At 34.0% G+C, this 13094-nt stretch overlaps 1 protein-coding gene across 1 annotated transcript; it reads right to left on the reverse strand.

Annotated features, from left to right (window-relative positions):
* Positions 1-1652: 1652 nt before the first annotated feature.
* On the reverse strand, positions 1653-11656 carry LOC124365204. The gene is made up of 3 exons (XM_046821163.1): positions 11477-11656; positions 4899-5247; positions 1653-2008 (listed from the first exon to the last, which is right to left on the reverse strand). Exons 1-3 carry the CDS (start codon positions 11552-11554, stop codon positions 1845-1847), a joined length of 591 nt encoding a protein of 196 aa, XP_046677119.1. The 5' UTR covers positions 11555-11656; the 3' UTR covers positions 1653-1844.
* Between the last annotated feature and the right edge of the window lie 1438 nt (positions 11657-13094).

Consider the following 13094-nt stretch of genomic DNA (forward strand, 5'->3'; position numbering starts at 1 on the left):
TACAGGTACAACTTAATCCCTTAATGGTTTTCTTTTTCTACCTTAAACTATGTTGTTTTGTGATTGTTCTTTTGCTGTTTTTTACGGAAAGAGGTTTTTAAAGTTTAAATGTTCATGAAAAAAGTTATTTTTAGTTTTTTTTTTTAATTTTGTTATTTCTTAGTATTTTTATATATATATATATATTGTCCACAAACTAATTTTTACTATCAGTGTTCGTGTCATTATCACGTAAACGAAGTCAATCGTCTATTTGTGCATCGTATATTTCTTTGGTACAATGAACACTAGAAATAAAACCATAAAATACTCAAGGACGGGTGACATGCATCAACATGTGGGAGCTGTCTACACTGTGCGACTACAGCAAACTCTCTAAGGTGTGAACACTTATGATAGAAGCATGGAAGTACTGACATCTAGTAGAAAACGCTAAAACTACTAGCGTGACACGTGGTTGTCGTAGAAATGCTTCTTGTGCAATATTACGACAGACAACAGAATACAACAGGAAAAATATAACAATGTGTAATATTAGGTCTGTAGCACACTTATATGTTAAGGGATAAATTGTCTTTCCAATGCAATTGTTAAAATTGAAACAAGACATTTTATCAAAGCATTGCATTTAGATGCTTGTTTGGGATTCTAGAACTTCCCATGTCATAAACGTACTTGTTTACAAATTATTCTAAATATTAATGATTTTAAACATCATTTTCCGCTAAATACTTTGATAGTCTAAATTTTTGTTTGTTTGTTGATTTTAATTCTTTTATAATTATTAATTCTGTTTGATCAAACAAACTTTGTACTGCCATTGTCTCCTTCCGCATTCAATTTGAATTTTGCAAAATCAGAGGTAATAAAACAATTCATCGTCAGCTCACTGAGCACAAGATTCTGGGCTGCAAGAGTTTCTGTAATCTGACAACTACATGCCGTGGGAAGTCTCGGCAGTAATAATATATATAATTAGTAAATAAGTAAAACGGTACCCTTTCATAATATTTATTATTGAAACGTGTTTCAACAGTCATGTCGTGTTCACAGTAGCACTATACTGTGAATTACAAACTTCAATATATATATATCTAATACGAGTATATACTGTCTTATATAGATATATGATAATACATATATTGGACCAAAAATTAGGTCAGGATGAGCATTTGAAATTCAAAAGTGATTGTATGAAACGAACTCATATTTATCTAGAGATAATTGCAGCCTTTGTAAGTAATATTTAAATACTGTTACTTCCTGTTTGTACAGTATATACAAAATATTTAAACAATCTTCCTACATATATAAAAATGAAAAGTGTTATAAAATATTCAAATATTATCTAAAAGAGTACTTTATTAACAAAACTTTATATAATTTTGATGAGCTTGAAGCATAGCCTTGCATTGTTTAGGAGATTTTAAGTATTGTAAAATAGGGTTCTATTGAATTTGTTTTTGCTGCATTGTTTGGGGTAAGAACATATCAGTCACACAGTTATAGTATATTCCTTAGTCAAAATATATAATTGTTATTTTATTGTAAATGTTTGATACCATTCGTGTACTTTTTATGTACTAACATGAATAAAAATATTTCAATTCAATACACTTTTGAATAGGCACTAAACAAAAATAATTTCTGTATTTTACTTTGGTAATTATAATTTATTTTTTCATACGTATTAATCAGAATATTTTAAAACTAAATTATATAACAATTACCAACTTCTGTTGTCGTTTCTACTTTTCCTCAGCGTAACCAAACAAAAAAATAAACAACAAACTACAGTGACCTAACAAATTGATGAAAATTAAGACGTGATCGTAAAATAAATATTAATCGTCTTGTTGAACTTCGGCGGAAGGCATCTGTTTTTTATTTTTATCAGAGGGTGTCTCTTTTGGATTTTTGTCAGCCGGCTTTGATTTTGGATCCGTGTTGATTACTGATCGATGACTGTCATCAAATATTCGATCGTGCTCAGCAGTTGCCTCTGTAACTAAAACAAAAAAAAAAACATGAATTATAAATTATACACATCTGTTTTACATATATTAGTTATTGGATGAAGTGAATAAAGACTGCAGTGGAGTCATGTAAGCTTTTATGTCAACTGCAGTTATAGTACTTTTTATGTGAGCATCATAACCGATATATTATCAACATTAATTATACAGGTTTGGTTGGTTTTTTTTGACATCTACGGTTTTTCTAGATGTGTCTAAAGTTGTGTATGCATAAGTGTGACCAGGCTGATCTCTACTTTGTGTGTTCCTATAATGAGATGTACTGAATATTCATTTTAACTGACACCATTGATATCTCAAAAATGACTAAATTTACAGGAAAGATTAAATGGGGGGGGGGGGGGGCTTCACCTACATTTCAGCAACAATTAAACATATGAATTTAGAATTTTAACACAGCACAGTTTGAGTCGTATATCAAATTTAAGGTGTTTATTACGAGAGAAAATTTGTAATTTAAAACCGTTTGCCATCTTTAGTTTGATCTACTACTCGACCTATGCTCTCATTAGATTTGCTTCTGACTCCTTATGGGCTGTCCTCTAATGCAATGAACAGTAAGATATTTTCATAAAAAAGTAGATATTTATGTATTGATGTGTAATGTTTTGATGCTTTGTCGTCTATATGGTGGTCATTATTTTTGTACTATTCAATTTTTGTACTCATGTTAGCAATTTATTAATTACACTATGGTTTTATTACTGAATCTGCACACAAGACTTGTAGTCCGCTCAACAATAACGTCATTCACTTATTTATTACATCTGAATTTATTTAAAAAAATGTCAAAACATTTCTTTTTTTAAATCTTTAGTAGGCTGTAGCTCCTAACAATAAGGAAATTGTGAAAAATAGAAAAATTAAAAAGTTGTTTATATCTGAAATTGAAAGAATTTATGTGATGTTCTTTACGGAAATAGTTGTCTGCCATATTGGAAAATAGAAATTCTAAATCAATAATTTTAATCATCACTTAAAAATGGATGAAGTCCCCAATTAATACTTTTCTGTAACCTTAGTTGTATTTCAGATACCAACCAAGGATGTACTCAGCAAGGTGGTCCAAAGGGTTCAGTCCTCCCAAAATTTTAAAATTTTTCATTACTTCTTTCTCAAAAAAGAAACGGGTCAAGAACTTTTTAAGGAACAAAGTGGGGCCTTACTCTCTGTCCTGTACGGGAAAATATCAGTTGTCTAGCGCCTCAAACATTTTTTCTGGCTACGTTCTTGATACCAATGGTGGCACAGTTAAAATATATAATCTGTATTCATAAATATTGTATAAATTTTATACATGTGTGTGCACGCTTTTTAATTGCATAAACCATTTCATCATGAACAATTTTAAGCAAATTTTTTAAAGTTTTATGTATAACTATCGTATTAGTTATATATTAACAAAATGTTTTCTCAGAAAAATACAGTAACTTCCGTTAATCCTGGCACAGTTAGGACTTGAGGCATGCTGAATCATCAAATATACCAGATTATTGGATATGTATCAGAGAAATTATGTAAACATAAACAAACACTCACAGTAAAACATGTTTTTATTGTTCGAATATAACATTCAGGCAGTCTTAGTCATTTAGACACACTCTGCAATAAATTAAGTACGGAACTGTTTGTTATAAGAAGAAAAAAAATATAAGTGATATGACAACCACAAAAACAGCTTATCATGCTCTATTTGAACCACATCTCAGATATGGGATCGCAGTATGGGGCAGCACTACAGCAGGGAACATGCAGCGCATTCTTATCCTCAAAAAACGGGCCATTAGAATCCTGTATAATCTACAATTCAGAGAATCCTGTAGAGCAGCCTTCCAAGAACTGAGGATTCTTACAGTGATCAACTTGTACATCCTTGGAGGCAATAACCCACGTCCACATCAAGGAACCGGAATCCGCTAAAAGTGGATCACAATTCCACCAGTACAGCACCAGACATGTCAACAACTACTGCCTACCTTACATCGGTGCCAAGATGTGGAACGCCCTGCCAGACGCGCTGAAAGAAAGGGACAAGCGGCTCTTTAGAAGAGACCTGAAGAACTGGCTACAAGATCGGCCCTTTTATACTTTCAATGAATTTGTTTACTGTTGCAATTCTTGACGTCCTAACTTTAAGACCTTTTAATGACTTATTAATGTGACACTATACTTATCTTGATGATAATGCAATACAGATATTTTGACTTTGACTTATGTGGATCTATAAGAACAAATTTTTAAAATGGTCTATTTACAGTGCTTAGTCTAAGCATAAAAAAACAATTGGGCTGAACATGGCCAAAGTCTAGGATGCGTTCATCCCGGTTCTTCATAGACCCGTTACTGTACTGCCACTTCCAGCCTTTCTAGGCACTGCTTGACTGTCTCAGAAGGCAGTGGTGAGACATCAGTCGTTTAGATTCGTCCTTCCTTCCATCACAAACCTGTGCTGAGCACATTATAACTGTGAAATTGACCTACCATTACTAGACTCAATTGAATTGATACGAAAATATAAAGTGCAACTGGTTACAGAGACTGACAACGAATGACAATGGTCAGTAACGTGACTCAAATCTGATCGATATCAACCAAAGTCGGCCGAATAGGACACTAAGCTTATTCTCCACGCATGCCAAAACATTGTGTCCCCCACAAACGGAAAAACATTGTTGCCCATTAAATGTTTCTATGTTTTGCGTTGTTCAGGAAAATGTTACTTTTTCCATAAGTCATGCCAGATACCAAGCGTGCCAAACTATAGGATGCCGGATTAATGGAATTTTACTGTTTATGAATTAACCTATTGTAAAATTTAAATCTCTCTGAGGCAATCTCGAGATGAAGGAGATGCAAACTCACAAGTTCTGTCGGAGAGGTTGCTCATCGCCAACTTTTGACCCGCAATCGTTTGGTCTTTAAACATATCCGCAGTCTGCAAGAACAAGTCATATCGAATTCTAAACTCTTCAGTGTTGTTGTAAACGCGTGAGAAGCGTGCCAAAAATTTTTGGAACTCTTTGAAACTCAAGTCGACCACTCCAAGCCGTTTGGTGACGATCTTATTTGTTTTGTATTGTTCAAAATCTTTTTTGAACGAGTTGTAATTGTTGTAGAGATATTCAAGAGAGTGTTTGGATTTCTTTGCAAACACATCCTTCTGGAAATCTATGAACAGCTGGTCTATGGTGTCCGGTATCCATGGGTCATGCTGGAAAATAGACATGAAACATATAATACTTATTTGTATAATACTTTGGTAACAGTATGGTTATGGTAGTTATTGAATTTGTGAAAAATTGTGTAACTTGCGTATTACAAGTTAATGTGCTGCCACGATGTGATTAGTTACAGCATATAATAATAATAGTTATTAAATTAAAAAATAAAAATCACTTGCTCAAGTCAACACACAAATTTTATGAAGCATAATGTGTAATTTCACTGTTATTTATTATTAGACTACATCACACAGTTTTGTTAAAAACCATTAGGGAATTTTTACAAATTGATCACTTTTAATTAGAAAAGTTTGAAGTTAATTAATTAGTATTACGTTCAAAACATGTAGTTATTACCAGCGATTGGTCCAGAAAATAAACACTACATTAAGCATTTTTTAAATAAATTTATTTGAAATTGATAGAGTAACTACATATAAGAAATAAATCCATCTTCATCGATACTAGTTTGGAAAAGTTCAAAAATATAAAATTATAATTTTTTATTATTTCATATTTTTGTTTAGCTGACACACATACAATCAACAATCAGACATGTAAATAAATATTAAATCAGCATCAGCAAACTAAATACAGAGACTTGAAGTTGTGATTTTGTCTCATTATTTATTTTTGTCTGATGGTGATAATGTATATGACGGTTATATAAACATTATTTATGTATCTGGCAGTGAGTTTTAACTATACAATGCTAGTAAAAATATAATTTGAGAAAAAATATTTTTTGTACATTTAACCTTTTAATGCCCTCCCATTTCGACCACAAAAATCCTCGGAAAAATTCCTCTATTGATTTCTACAAACACCAGGTTGTGTGCTTATACAATACAAATTGTCTCTCGACTCCTGTACTAACAAAAAGGGTTTCAAAGAAAAATCTGATAAGAATAAATTATAAGAGTGTAAATCATCACAACAAAATTAAATGGTAAGTATAGTTGGTTAGTCTCCTGATCAACACATGTGTTGGTAATAATCTGTTTAAATTAAACAAATATAATGTTATAAGATTTTTGTTGTTCCCTTAGGAAAAGAAGTTTAGAAATTGTATCTAGGCCTAAAAGGACCTATGCGCTGCTTCCGCAGTGAAGGGGCTGCCTCCTGTCGAGATCCATGAGGAAGAATGTAGGGCATTAATCTCAATCATGTCTCCTTGGAAGCAGGGGAAGCCAGCTCTCAACCAGCCTCTCCAGTCAAAGCAGGCCGAGGGTGGCACACCCTTATGTCAATGCTAGCAAGAACCTTTGACTCTTAAAGAATCCCACCAACAGTCGTCTCTTGCAGACCCTATTGTACCCCAGAAGTCCGACATTTTGTGTTAGTGCTTTTTTTTGTCTCATTTGAGCCTCAACGTCAGCTATGCCTGATATGAAGTGCACTGTTTTATATTAAAGTACAAAGTACATGATTGGACCTCCCCGGGATTTAAACCCGTGATCTCTCGGTTAGAGAACCAAGACTATAACCATTAGTCTACAGAGGAGGATGGGGTTAGTGTTGTGCCACTCCTGGATATCCATAAGATTGCCCAGATTTAAGTGAAACATCGGTTTTTCATGTACCCAGTGTGAGTTCAACTGGAAAGTATAAACAAGCCAGAAGTCAACCCTCCTGAATTACTCTTATGAGATTAAAGATTGACATTGAAAATTTGAAAGCTAGTGGGGAAAAGCCTAATAATTGAATATATTTTAAATCCACTAATGACACTTAGTGAAGGAGCTTTTGACTGTTATCCAGTATGTATACAAAATAGTGGTGTTAGACACCTTAAATTGCTACATAAAAATCAAGACTTTTTAAATAATATGGATACTTTACAAATAATTCTTTCTCAATTCATGCATTTTCAATTCTCAATAACTCAGACAAAAAAGTATATTTCATTTTCTGATATAGGCATGATAGATATGAATTGTCATACACAGAGACCAACTCGCAAAACCCGGAGATAGTTGGATTATTGTTATACATATATTGTATACTCTTTTGGGTTTTTGTGGGATGTCCTATACTACCCCTCCCCCTCTTAGGTATGGCACTGAGTTTATTGAAATAAACTTAATCCCAAATCCATTGTGATTGTTTCGTTAATATACATTTATTAGATACTTCTAGTAAACACTAGTAAGTTATTATATGAAGGCCCTTCAGTCCCCATCTACTACTTGTTATTAATCGTTATAAGTAGGTAAATACATACGATTGTATTAGTATACACATAAAAAGTAAAAATTAACCTTTACAAGGGCACACTTGATCTGAGCTTGAACTTAGGTACTATCTCGAGGTATATTTTCCTTACTTCGCCAGAAGTGCGAGGTACTTTTCCGACGTCAGATGACGTGATTTTGGACGATCTGGTACGTGATCTGAGGTCGGGAAAGCACCGATCAGAAATGCCCTGCCCATCAGTGCGAGCAGTGGTGGTACCACTCACATCTGGCGAAAAAAACACCCCTCGAGATAGTACCCAAATTCAAGCTCAGATCACGTGATCGCTCGTATTTATGATATTATGATAACCTAATATTATAAACCTACTTATATCGCGTAATAGGTAGTAGATGAGGACAGAGTGACCTCTGTATGATACCAAAGGAACAAAAGTTTTACTAAACCTGCAGCAACCAGATTTAAGGTATTTGCCAGAGAGGAGCACCACTCGGATTGATGTCATTAATTCTTACTCCTTCTACTGGAACTTTAACTCCCCGAGACTAGAACGTTACTACAACTCATCGAGGCTATAACGGTACTATAACTCCCCGAGACTATAATGTTACTCTAACTCCCCGAGACTATAATGTTACTATAACTCCCCGAGACTATAATGTTACTATAAATCTCCGAGACTATAATGTTACTGCAATTCCCCAAGACTAAAATAATAATATAACTACCCGAGACTATAACGGTACTATAACTCCTCAAGACTATAATGTTACTGCAATTCCCCGAGACAATAATGTTACTATAACTCCCCGAGACTATAACGTTAGTATAACTTCCCGAAACTATAGCGTTACTATAACTCCCCGAGACTATAACGGTACTATAACTCCCCAAGAATATAGCGTTACTATAACACTCCGAAACTATAATGTTACTATAATTCCCTGTAACTATAACGTTACTATAATCCCCAAGAATATAACGTTACTATAACTCCCCAAGACTATAACGTTACTATAACTTCCCGAGACTATAGCGTTACAGTAACTCCCCGAGACTATAGCGTTACCATAACTCCTCAAGATTATAACGTTACTATAACTCCCCAAGAATATAACGTTACTATAACTCCCCAAGATTATAACGTTACTGTAACTCCCCGAGACTATAACGGTACTACAACTCCCCAAGAATATAACATTACTATAATTTCCCGAGACTATAGCGTTACCATAACTTCCCGAGTCTATAACGTTAGTATAACTCCTCGAGACTATAACGTTACTCCTCAAAGATTGTAACATAGAGGATTGCAACAATTCCCCACTAGTCTCAGGGGTGGGGGTGGGATTCTAATGCCACGGTCTGGTTATTTTGGGGTAGCTTCATTTGCGCCCCCTTTCCCTCTTGATCTACACCCCAATCCTTCTGTCATTATTCTGACGTCAAAGGGCAAAATGTGGCCTCGTCCCCTCCCGTCAAAATAAATATAAATGTATATTTCATATTAGTTATCTTATTTAAGGAATATATTGTGTCTATTATGTACAAAATCGTTTTCGCGCCGATATGCTCATCATCAGTCATAGAAAAGTTTACCATTTTGAAGTAATGTTTGTTAAATTATCCCCACAGATCTTGTTTCCTTGCATTATACAGTTTTTACGTTCATTATTGCATTATATACTTGGTTTTGAAAGCCACGAAGGGCCAATTCAAATAAGTAACTAATTATAGTCATATGTTCAATTTGTCTCAAAACTATCTTATTTTGTAATTAATTTTAAAACACATTATAATATTGTTCCAGATTAACACATTGACTGCGGTGGACGCACGCTGTTACTATCCAAGCTGCCCTAAAGTCGGTACATGACTTATGTCGTAGTGAAGGTGTTAATTGAGCTAATGCTCTATATAGTTAACATCAATTTCATATTGTAAACGTGAATTTACCAGAGCTTTCTTAACTTACTAAAATTCTTGCTTAAAAAAATTAAAAACGTGTTTGACTTTAAAACCGAAACCATCTTTATTTCGTTTCTTAGAGGAATCTACTTATAAAGTAAGAAAATATTTTCACTAGTTAAGCAATAGATTACCTAATTAATAATTGTCATGCCTACAAGGGGGTAAGAAGTCTTACACCAACTTCATCAGTCAAAATAGTTTGACACGCTGTATTCCCTATAGTCCTATCATCATTTCCAAAATTTTACCGACTCTTCAAAGTAGAATAGTTTCGACTTTGATAGAGAGCAATGAAATTTTTTTTCTTTTTGCAGAATGACTTCCAGTTTCTAAGCGTATATTATCCAGTGTTGTCACTGCTATAATAGTTTTCCGACTCAAACCATAGTAAAAACTTTGCTGACACAATTAAAATCTCGAGATATTTTGGTCTCTTTTTATAACTCCATTTTCAGTCATCAGATGTTAAACCGAAACAGACAGAGCCAGTAATAGACATATACTCATAAAAGCGAGTGGAAGGGGAGGAGCTATCTCGTGAATGGACAATGCTCAACCAATCAGCAATTAATATGATCAGTACACTTCAATATCTATGGGAATCGAAGGAGCTTGCTGCCTTGAAATGCACATTGCGGAGAAATTTAAGATGTTGGACCGTAATCCTGGAAAACTCAAGTATGCTACTGGGGCAAATCTTTTGTTCATAATCTGACTTGTTACATGATGTTATTCCAGTGGTCCATAATATGAATTTCCGATGGGTACTTAAATTGGATCAGTCTACGTTAATTCTAAAGTAGGACAATAACAAAAACAAAATAATTTTCTAGGAAAATCTTGGAATGACCTTTTGATGATAGAGACGTAGTAAATGTTGTTAATGACTGGGTCTACATAACTTACCTCACAATCCAGTGGATGAAATTCCAGATCATGATCAATGCCAAATGCTGGAACTACATCCTAACTATTCATTGAACACCACTCAGGCAGTGTACATATGCAGCATTGGAACTTACCTACTTGAGGTATACTTTCAGTCTTTGAGCATTACCAAACCAGGCAATGCACGTGTACTGTAGGCTGGAACTGGAACTATATCCTTTGTGCGATGTCATTCCAGTCCTTAGATATGAGGCAATTATCAATTTAATATTGTGGGGGAGAGCCGATTGCCGATCGGTCTAGGACATCGGACTTTCAATCTGAGTTGCACTTTTATCAGTTCTATCGATCTTGTACAGGCCGACAGATTACATGTGGTCCTCGGCTCGACGATGCGCAGTAGCCTACTGCTCATGTGGAGTGGAGGGGAAGTGAGCCAGCTCCCCTCCGCCGCCGCTCCCCCTCCTTCCCAGCCACGATTCCCCTCTCGCGCATCTATGAGATCACATGGATTCTCTCGGCCTGTACTGTATCAACTCTCCTCCTTATTTTTGTTTGATAAAATCCATAGCAGTGGCTCATAAATACAGGCAGAATAAGGATTGCTCCCCTTAAAGAAATAAAGAAAGTAGAGATGAAACCATCCCCACCCAGATTCTGTTAAAAAATGGAAGAAATGGGCTCAGACTTCTTTCCTACAGTCAAATACTGGATACGCTATTGAATGAATTTGTAAAAGTAGCCATTATTTTCATATTTAGACTTTGTTTGATTTTAAAATAGAAATGTTTATGTAATAAAGTGGGAATAGTCTATAATTGTAGATGGTCTACCGTATTGCTTGCATATTTCATCACGTCTTTTAACTTCCTATCCTGGATGGACAACGTATAAATGGGTCAACGAAATAGTGGGAACCTAAATGGCACAGAACTACGTTGCCCCACGTTGGATTTTGAGTCTGCTGTTATGCAAATAAATATTTTAAGGCGATTTTTTTGTTGGTTCACTGAAGTTTTTTTTAACATTTACAACGCTAATAACTATTTCTTGTGGCAGGAGTTGTTTTTTAAGAGTGTATATAGACCACCCATAGCGTACAAAGGAACCGAACATTCCTGTCAGTTTCACTTACATTAAAAATTACTTACAAATTTTACTTACATTCCACAATTTAGCTTCAAACTGAAATGTTAAGAACAGGTAAATAGTTATTACTAAACTGATCGCTAAATGTTTCATCTTCCTTGTAGATACTTTATGGTTATTATTATATTTAATCACATGCAGTTTTAAAAGATTCTTTACTACCTTTTGAATTGTTTAAATACACTACTGGATGAATTGTAAAATGAACAGCTGTTTTTGTTTATACCGGCATAATGAAATAAAAGTAAAAATAACACCATATGATTTAACCTACACGAAACTACAAATATAACGCACTCATACAAAATATACAGCGTGTCTATTTTATACAAAATTATTATGAAACAAATATTACTTATGTATAAAAAAACCCATAAACAAATCATATTTTCCATTTTTGCTAAGCTAATACAAATTTTAGTTTTGATTAAATTTTTCATACCATTGTCATTTTCTTCTTATATCGAACAATGGTAAACTAAATATTTTTGCTTATTTTGCTTTTGACAAATTACTTATTAAACTATTTTGGAACATCTACAAAGCCAGGATTTCATCTGGATACTCCTTGGATGACCTTTTTTCTCATCTTTGTGTGGATTTCTAAGAAATGAAAACTCATGAACTTTTACTGGCAATTAGGGATGTTATTACTTCCAGATCAACAGTCAAGATAATGAAGAGATGAGGATAACGAGTAAGGTGAAATTTTATTCACAACACTGTATTTATACTAATTTGTGAATTTGTTATTTGTTTGTTATATTTAATGTGTAGTAATGAAATTGATAGTTCCACTCAATTATATGAATTTGATCAAATTATATGGGAGGAAAATATAACTATAATAAACTTGTTGTTTTTGTTGTATTGTTTTTTTTTTTTTTACTTTGAGAGACCACAAGTGATATAAGGTGGTATCCTTTTATTTAGTTAGAATTATTATACTGTTTCGAAATGTTGGGCAGAAAATAAGTTACTGCACCCTATCTAGTAATCTACAAAACAGGGCAACATTAAGGAAAAAACTAAATGAGAATTTGTTAAAAACCTTTCTTAAGAGATTATTGTGGTCAGAACTGAGATTAATTTATTTTAGGTTTTAATTTGATCTAGTTCTTTACGAAACAGTTACATTATAAAGACAATGCCATTTGTAAAGTTATGCAAAATCTATTGATACTCTTGGGAATATTTTCTTAAAACTTCAGTCACTGTGCATATTTTCAGTCTTTACAGAATAATACTAAGCTGTCTTCGCGTTAGTTCTGTAATACTGGCCACAAGTTCTACATAAGGTATGTCTAAAAGAGGAGGAAAAATTATACCTTTATCCATATTCTTTGGAGGGTAGTAGAAGATGGAACCTTTCACATTTCCAGAGCTTCCCAAGAATAGGCGTTTCCAAAATCCAAGATTTCCATAAATTCCAAAGAATAGGCTTTTCCAAATCCACGAAACTCACAGTTTGGAAATACACATAGTGACTGGAAGCTTTCAGAACCTCAGAGTTCTCAGAGTTTGGTATCTCCTACAGGCCGGAGCCGGAGGGAATTTCCTTAAACCATGATCTTTAATAGCCTTGAAACCCCTAAAGGTTGGTATCTGAAAGAAGCCGATAGCTTGCAGATGT

This window comes from Homalodisca vitripennis, chromosome 6 (assembly GCF_021130785.1).
Source record: "Homalodisca vitripennis isolate AUS2020 chromosome 6, UT_GWSS_2.1, whole genome shotgun sequence".
Taxonomy (NCBI): Eukaryota; Metazoa; Arthropoda; class Insecta; order Hemiptera; family Cicadellidae; genus Homalodisca; species Homalodisca vitripennis.

Bases quoted from the DNA above. Each gene is read 5' to 3' on its own strand.
- LOC124365204 (XM_046821163.1), bottom strand. From the start codon at position 11,554: ATGAAACATTTAGCGATCAGTTTAGTAATAACTATTTACCTGTTCTTA. The intron at 5,248-11,476 runs GTAAGTAAAATT...TCTATTTTCCAG, and splicing joins TTGAAGCTAAATTGTGGAAT to CATGACCCATGGATACCGGA. The intron at 2,009-4,898 runs GTGAGTTTGCAT...TTTTTGTTTTAG, and splicing joins CAACCTCTCCGACAGAACTT to TTACAGAGGCAACTGCTGAG.